Source organism: Mchenga conophoros, linkage group LG4 (assembly GCF_057382185.1).
Source record: "Mchenga conophoros isolate Kocher_MC1m ecotype Shallow Benthic linkage group LG4, M_conophoros_male_GT1.1, whole genome shotgun sequence".
Taxonomy (NCBI): domain Eukaryota; kingdom Metazoa; phylum Chordata; class Actinopteri; order Cichliformes; family Cichlidae; genus Mchenga; species Mchenga conophoros.
The window spans coordinates 2,846,004-2,854,782 of NC_140529.1; the positions used below are offsets into that span (position 1 = coordinate 2,846,004).

Sequence of the window (8,779 nt, forward strand, 5' to 3'; positions counted from 1 at the left end):
AGTCTTGATGTGCTGCATGACTAGTCGTTCGAAGCACTTCATCAGGATGGGAGTAAGTGCAACAGGACGGTAGTCATTAAAGCAGGAGGGAGATGACTTTTTTGGAACCGGAATGATTGTGGTGGCTTTAAAACATGTGGGGACGACAGCCTGGATGAGTGATATGTTGAAGATGTCTGTGAAGACATCAGTGAGTTCCACTGCACAGTCTCTCAGTACACGACCAGGAATGTTGTCAGGACCCGGAGCTTTACGTGCATTGATCCTGCTGAGGGATCTCCTCACGCTGTCCGGTGACAGAGTCATCACCTGGTCACCAGGAGGGGGTGGGGTCTTCTGTGCAGTGGTGCTGTTTTGGACTTCAAAGCGAGCAAAGAAAGTGTTCAGCTCGTTCAGCAGGGGGATAGTACTGTCACAAGTCTGTGGTGGGGGCTTGTAATCTGTGATGGTCTGAATGCCCCGCCACAGGCTCCGTGAGTCTCTGCTGTCTTTGAAGTGATGAGATATTTTCCTGGAGTACTGTCTCTTAGCCTCTCTGATGCCACGGGAAAGGTTGGCCCTAGCTGTCCTCAGGCTCGCCTCGTCTCCAACTCTGAAGGCAACATTCCGAGCTTTCAGCAGCCTGTAGACCTCTCCTGTCATCCATGGTTTTTGATTGGCCCGGACAGTTATGGTTTTCGTGACTGTTACATCCTCAATACACTTGTTGATGTAGGCAGTAACAGTCTCTGCGTACTCCTGGAGGTCAGTGGTGTTGTTATAGGTGGCAGCCTGCTTAAACATGTTCCAGTCTGTAGTATTAAAGCAGTCCTGTAGAGCCTCTGAAGACCCCTCTGGCCACACTTGTATCCGCTTACGAACCGGTTTGGTCACTTTAACGAGCGGTCTGTAAGCAGGCATTAGCATGACAGTGATATGGTCTGAGGCGCCGAGGTGGGGGAGGGGAAAAGCTTTGTAAGCTCCTCTCTGGGTGGTGTAAACAAAGTCCAGTGTGTTATTTCCCCTTGTTGGAAAGTCTATGTGTTGTTGTATTTTTGGAAACACGCACTTTAAGTCTGCATGATTGAAATCCCCAGCCAGGATGAGAAAAGCATCAGGATGGGCTGTCTGCTGCTCACTGATGTGCTGGTACAGTTCATTCAGTGCCTCATTCCTGTTGTTGACATTGGAGGAGGGAGGGATGTACACAGCGCACAGGAGTATGGCTGTATATTCCCTCGGTAGATAGAATGGCCGGCACTTAATAACCATTAACTCCAGCACTGGTGAGCAGTGTTTGCAGACCGCAACAGCATCGCGACACCAGGCATCATTGATGCAAACACAAAGTCCTCCCCCGCGGGTCTTACCTCCCGCGACGATGACTCTGTCAGCACGGTAGCATGTTAGCTGGTCGAGCTGAATGGCGCGGTCCGGGACACTGTCGCTGAGCCATGTTTCCGTGAACACAAAAGCACAGCAGTCCTTTACATTCCTTTGAGATGAACGTAGCAGTCGGATGTCGTCCAGTTTATTTTCTAGCGAGCGATGTGTGTGAAACCTCTGAGGACTCACACGTGTGTGCTTCAGCCCACACACACATATGAAGCACTGCGACCTCACACAGAAGTGTTTTACACATCCAGCCTGAATCCTGATCATTTCTACAGTTTATTAAGTTCAGCTTCACCTGAACATCAGTGATGAAGCTGCTCTGACTCCATCACAGCTCACAGCTGTTGGAATGAGTCAAACAATGAAGAAGGTTCAGAAACAGCTGATGATTTTACAGAAACATGATGCAAACATGAAAATGGACACATGATTTTTTATTAACAGACACTGTTTATGTTTCACTGTGCATGACGTCATCAACACTGACACCAGGGGGCGCTCATCAGCAGCCTGAGGAACTGTGATAAGGGAGGGAGACGCAGTGTTGTGTGTACTGCAGTCGGACAGAAGGAAAAACTTCCTCCTGAAAACATTTTCATCCTTCCCAAAAGTGTTTGAGTCAAATGTTACAAATATATAAATACAATAAAACACAGGGTCTTACATAAAATTAGTGATGCAGTTGTGCACTGAGCACCTTTCCAATGTTCCTTCCTCAGATGAGTCCAGCTGCTGAACACATTAACATCTGTATGTAAATGTAGCCGAGAACCAACCTGAGCACTGCTGGGAAAATACAAAGGCAACCATCAAAGTGCTGTATTATCTTATTTATTCTGAATGTTGACTTAGATCCACACCACGATTTATGAAACTATAGAACTAAAATAACAACAATCGTCTGCTTCTTTAAAATTTCTTTCATTACATCAAACCAGTGAAAACTGAAAAAAACAAAGAGCTGTTAGCATGTTCAGACCAACTTTGAGACAGAGACTGTAAAGTTCTGCACTTTAAATCCTGCCTGTGTTCCTGCAAATGATTCACACTGAAAGTATCTTAGTTTAGTATTGAGTGAGCCACAAAGCAGCCTGATAGCTTTAAAACAGTAAAAGTAAATGAAATTGACAGTTTCAGTGTAGCTGGATCTATTATTGGGGGGTCATGGCCCCCGTAACCCTGCCTGGTCCTGAGGTCAAATCCACCATCTTTGTTTCAGTGCTTCATGTTCTCCCGTGTTTGTGTGCGTCCTCTCCGGTACTCCGGCTTCCTCCCACAGTCCAAACACATGCAGTTAGTGGGGTCAGGTTAGCTGTGAGTGGTTGTGTCTCTGTGTTATTCCACCTTAATCAATGACTTCCTGTTAGCATGAAGTGCTTCTGTAGGACTGATGTCATTTTCATGGTTGGATCATTTAAATGAAGCTGGACTCAGATGCAGTAAATAAGCTGATTGATCATTAATGAATAAAGCTGGTCAAACACATCACGTGGACACATGTGATTGTGTGTTGTAGTATTGATCCCAATGCTGGTATCAGTCCTGGATCAATAACACTGGATGGATGCGTTCAGCATGGAGCCCTGAGCTGTGTTACAGACAAACATGGAAACTGACAGGTCTGTGTCATTCACAGTCTGTAACACTTCTAAACAACAGAGGCTGACCCAAGTGCCTCAGAGCCAGGCACGCTCACATCACAGCTCTCTAAATAAGCCAGTTTCAAAATAAGAGCTGAAAGCTGTGTTTGCTTGTGTTAGCTTATTATTGTGGAGACTAACATTCAGTGATCATGTGTTCAGACTCATAATGATTACTCTCAGAAATCCTGATCTTTGTATTTACTGTGTGTTGGATCAATAACTGAGATTCATGGTATCACACAGCTGTGCTGCTGCTGATGTCAGCACATCTGGAACAATACGAGGTATCTGCTACCAGACTGAGCAGGACGTGAGACCTGTGGACTGTTTAAAGCTGTCCCTCCACAGCTCACTCAGACCTGATCCACAGCTCAGTGATATTCTCTGACTTCCTCACACTCAAAAAAATCAACTAGGGCATGTGTTTGATTAACAAAGTAGTAATATGTTTACATCACATGAAGAAATCATTTTTATGCTCATTAAATGATTCATTCTTTTTTGTTGAATATAAATCAAAGAAAACTTTGATGAGTTAAATTCGTTCATGGCAATCCAATGAGAATGAGGTCCATCAAACCAACGGCTCTGATAGCGTCATGTATTGCGCATGCTCCACGCCCACCGGATGCGGAAAGGTCCGTTGAGAAGTTAACGAGCGCACGTGGAGTTACTTCTTTGGCATACCTGATAGTGAGGTAAGTAATATTTCTTGATATATTTATTTAGGTTAGTGGTGTGAGAGATAAATACTATTAGTTAAAAAATTTTACCTGTGTAGTGTGGAGATTTAGAGGAGATTTATATATAGCAGGGAGGTTGTAGACCCAAACATTTTTCAAATGTAAGTCGGTGAATTTAATGTTTTTTTAAAAACTTAACCGGAGTCGCTAATTGTTGCAACAGAGCAAAAACTGATGAGGTTATTTTGGTAAGTTCGTTTTTTTTTGTTTCTGTCGACTTTGAATGAGGTTTGTTTCATGGTTATCTGCGTTGGTAGGACTGTTTTTCTTCTCTGGAGTTAGCTAACTTTGAAGAGCGGGAAAGCCGCGTAGAGCCGTAACGTCTTCGCATATAGCTCCGTGAATGACAGGTTACTTTCTGCTTAACCGGAGTTGGTGATTGTTGGTAGTAGTGGTAAGACTGACCGACATGGTTTTGGTGATTTTATGAGTGTTTTATGATGCTCTATCTAAAATTCCTGTTTTTGTCAGTGGAGTTTAGTCGCGGGCAACCGCATTAACTGGATTGATGAAAGGTTTAATTCAACTAAACCAGCGTTTAGGGGAGTTAATAACAAGGAGTAAGATAAAATCTGTCACAATAATTGCATGTGCATTTTCTTTTTTTGTAATATATTCACTTAGTTTTTGAATTCAGAATGATTTAGGTGGATAATTGTTCGGGTTATAGTTTCTCTGGTGCTCTGCATTAAGGCTGACTAACGGTGCGTTCACACCGAACGCGATAGACGCCCCTAGCTGATCGCGTGCACATTTGCACCTCGAAGCGCGTCCAGCATGAACTGGTCGAGCTTTATATGCAATTTTCACGCGTATGAAGAAGAGATCTGGGAGGAAGTAGTGCCAGACGGTATGTTATTAAAATGGCAGCTGTCAATCTAGCGTTTGAAGAAAGAGTCTCCCTTCTCTATTTGCTGTGGAGAGCAGAGCAGTGCCTAAAGGACGTCCTCACCGTACCTGGGTCCATCAGGTCTTCCACAAGCATGAGCAGTTTGGTGAGTTTCACCACTTGCTCCAGAAGCTCCGTCTGGATGACGGCCGCTTTCAGCTGTACCACCTTCTGTCCCTTGCCGAGTTTGAGGAGCTGCTGTCCCGCAGATTTTACCAGCTGGAGCGGTAGACGTGATAAGCGCGAATGCACAAAATGCACCACACAAACTGCAGCGCGTATTTTACTTCGCGCTTCAAAGGCGTCAGTCGTGTGAAGTAGGCAGAAAAGCGTTTTCTCAATGCAAATCTGCTTCCGAAGTTTAGCTGGACCTCCAGTCGCGCTTCATCGTGCTCCTCCATTGACTTTACATGTAAACCTGAAGCTCTGGTCGCGTCTATCGCGTTCGGTGTGTACGCACCGTAACAGTCTTCACATTTCACAGTATGTAGATATTAACACAAATTTGTCAGAGTAATAACTTTGTTTTAATTAATTTCTCTCCCCAGAAATACATCACAAAATAAAGCCACATTCCCATGCTCTGAGATTCTTATGCACCTCCTCAACAATACATGGTAAGTTCATGTTTGCCTTATTATTATTATTATTATGTTATTTATTTTTTTTGGATGATGCAGAAGTTTAATCTCCTTGACGTTTTCTAATGCATATTTCATTTTTTATCAGTGACGTGTATGTGGCAGTGCAAGCATTGTGTTACCAGAGAGAGCAGCAGGTACAAATTACTTCAACATTATAAACTACATCATCATTACGGAATAGGTCAACATTATCTGTGCATATATGTTAATTGTCCGTGCACATTTAAGACTTGGAGTGGACTGAACACTCATGTCTATAAAGCTCATTCATCTCAGTTTACACAGACAGCTTCAAGTTCAGTAACTTTTAAATGTGAGTTATGTGACTGCAGTGACGTCTTCTCTGAGAGAGATTTTTTTGTCCATATTGGAACACATCTGCGAAGTAACGAGACAGTTAGTTGTGTGTTTCTTGGTTGCCCTTTCAAGACAAATATTTACAATACATTTTATACACACAAGAGGAAGCATCATCCACACACACTTAAAGATTTTAAAGACAGGGTAGTTACACGTGTGGACCCAGTTCAAGTGATAGAGTCCTCTGATAATGTAAGGGCTAGCTGTTCTGAAGATGTATCCTATGGTGAATTTGAAAGTGAGTCAGTGACAGAATGTGATAATAGTGATGTTGAAAATCAGCCCGAACTAATTGAACGGAAATTAGCAGTAATATTGTTGAAATTGGAACACATATTTCATGTTCCAGCAAAAGGATTAGATGAGTTCTTAGAGGAGTTAGTTTTTCTGTTGAGTTCAGCTAGTGTACCTCTGACAAAGCGTACAATTAGAGAAATTTTTAAGAGCCTTAACCTCCATATTAGTCAGGCTGTTATTGAAGAGCTTGCAAATTCTGTATGTGTTTCTAACCCTGTGGCTAAAATATTGCCACTCCTTATAAAAGAAAACTATACTACATACAAAATTTTAGGGTTGTAGAGCCTGTTGAGTATTTTTTATCGATAGACCAAAGGAAGTCATTTCAGTACAAACGCTATATAAGAACCAGTCTATTTACCATGTGGCCTTTTGGACTCTTCCAAACTAAGTATTCCTTTTTCAAACTGCTGCCTAAAAGCTAAATATTGTCATTATGGATTCCCTTTTTTCTTAGGATGACACAATACATGCAAGACGAGCATGCATCCTGAAGTCCTTGTGTGTCTACCTGAATGAAGACCATGAGAAACTTGTGAAGGAATATACGGTCAGTTACATTCACAAGTTGTTCTGTGTTATGTAATTTGCTCCAGGAGTTATGGGTAATTTCGATATATGAAATGGTAAAATGTGACACCACGTGTGAATAAAAGATATTGCAATTGGTCCTTGTTTTGTTTCATGTCAAATTTCTGAGGTGTGAAACCAGAGACATAGAATTTAGTAAATATATCAGCATATTCACGCTGATTGCTGAATTCCTTTATTTTTTTCATATCTAGACTCAAACAAATGTATTATTGTATTTTACGTCACAGAACACTGAGGCCAACACTGAAGCCATGGAACAAACTGTGATGGGAGTGTATGTCATACATCAGGAGGGTGCGGAGCCTGGAGATGACCCAGGGAACATCGGTGTCCTGATTGAAGGCGTGGAGGTTCTCACTGGTTTGAGGAGCATTGCAATTGCTTGTGCTCTGTTATTTGGACTGATATACTGTCTGAACCTAAGCTACCCACCGGAGCTCAAATGCACTTTTGAAGTCTTGCAAAAGATTATCATGAAGCTGGATGGACAGAGGTTGTCATCCAAGGCACAGTTTCTAAAAAACAAGCTAATGGGGTGAATGAGCTTGAAACAGACTCAGGCAAGCCAGATATTTTTTTTTCAAGGTTTTTGCAATGCAAATATGTGTTTACTGTTTTAAAGTTTAAAATTGTAAGTTATAAAATGTTCATATAAACTATGTGGTTTGCTCTGCGGCTATTATACAAAGATTGTTTGTTCATAACTTAAAGTCTTATACAGTTTAAGTGTAAACACTGATTTTTGCCAGATGGCAATTGTTACAAAGGCAAATGCACACTGGTTTTCACAAATTGTTTGAGTGGAGCAGTTATGCTCAAAATTGAATGTTTTCTCCACACGTTAAATAGCATAAAGTCACTATTAATGGATACAGCCTGATTAAATGGAGGACTAATGTATGCAAGCAACATAGTAATGTTGAATGTTATGTCTGAGCTTTAAATTGTGTTAAAATTCATATTGTTGTTTGCAATGCATATTTTACTACATTTTACGAAAGTTGCTTTGGGGATAATATTTTTTGTCTGCAAACTATTCAACAGACTTATTTCATTTTTATTATTAGGGTTATTTTATTGTATTTTTTCTTTCAGTCAGCATGTCTTGATCTGGAAGTTCTGTGGTCTTAGTATGAGATGGTTAAAGGGGAGAAAGCTAGGCTGAACTGGGATCCTGCCAACTGTTTTAAGAATGTTCAAGCAAAATAAAAGAGATGGTTTTGCAAGTTATCATTTATGTATGTTTCATTAATTTAATTAAAAGTAATGTTTACATAAGCAATACAAACACTAACTGAAACATGATTGGTGTAAGTACTACAGACATAAATTACATTTGTTCATTCAACAAGATTAACATTGGTGTAACAAACAAATATTTTACTAGTTCATGTAACAAGACTGACTTTTGATGTGCCAAAGTGTTTAAACAATATAACATGAATTTAAATTAATTAGACTAACTTGGTACAAACATGTTAACTGAATAAAAATCAAATTAACTGAATGTTAATGTTTAAATTATGTTACACTTACAAACATATTTAGTGTTGAAACAACACAATCAAGATGGATTGATATAACATGATTTGTTTAGATGGAATATAGGTGGCAAGATGAAATTAAGTTCATCCAATGAATAATTTTTTTGAGTGCAGTAGAGACAGAAACCATTCAGATCTGGGACCATCAGCTGACTGATGATGTCACACAGACTGTGTTTTTCAGGAACAGTGATTCTGATGTGAGCCTGCTAGCTGACAGCAGACCTGATGAAAGCACATGTTCACATCTGTGAGGACAGACTGGACTCTTTGACTGCACCTTGGTTCTCCTCAGAGGTCTGTACAGGAGCATGTCCACCCCCACTGAAGATCTCAGTCACTGTGAAACATAGAAAGCTGCTTGTGTGGCCTCTGCCTCACATGTAGATACAGCTACAGGTTTCTCTGTCAGTCAGACTGAAACAGTGTCCTGATGCTGCATCATTCAGCTCTGTGCCCCAGTCAGCATCACTGGGAGCTACCAGTGTTTCTGCCCTTTTCCTGTAACACTACACTCAGCACAGGCTCAGCTGGTATCCAGTGTTGGACTTTGGCTTCAGCTGCTGTGATAGATCCTCTAACATAGATCAGCTCTGCTACATGTTGTTAGATAAGTGCAGCTGCTGTCATGTCCTGATGTTTCTCTGGCTCAGCAGCTTCTCCATCAGAGGTTCACATGGAGCTGATCCAG

General features: G+C 41.3%; 2 protein-coding genes across 2 annotated transcripts in view; one reads left to right on the forward strand and one right to left on the reverse strand.

Moving 5' to 3' along the window:
• LOC146575273 (protein NLRC3-like) overlaps nucleotides 1-8,779 on the reverse strand; it is a 132,893-nt gene that overhangs the window by 106,646 nt on the left and 17,468 nt on the right. The gene's annotated exons all lie outside the window — the stretch shown is intronic.
• On the forward strand, nucleotides 3,370-7,992 carry LOC146575275 (uncharacterized). Its single transcript, XM_085269966.1, has 5 exons — nucleotides 3,370-3,715; nucleotides 5,198-5,266; nucleotides 5,379-5,427; nucleotides 6,408-6,500; nucleotides 6,772-7,992. The coding sequence occupies exons 1-5, from the start codon at nucleotides 3,576-3,578 to the stop codon at nucleotides 7,081-7,083; spliced, it is 663 nt and encodes a 220-aa protein (XP_085126092.1). The 5' UTR covers nucleotides 3,370-3,575; the 3' UTR covers nucleotides 7,084-7,992.

Bases quoted from the DNA above. Each gene is read 5' to 3' on its own strand.
- LOC146575275 (XM_085269966.1), top strand. From the start codon at position 3,576: ATGAGAATGAGGTCCATCAAACCAACGGCTCTGATAGCGTCATGTATT. The intron at 3,716-5,197 runs GTAAGTAATATT...TTCTCTCCCCAG, and splicing joins TTGGCATACCTGATAGTGAG to AAATACATCACAAAATAAAG. The intron at 6,501-6,771 runs GTCAGTTACATT...TTTACGTCACAG, and splicing joins AACTTGTGAAGGAATATACG to AACACTGAGGCCAACACTGA.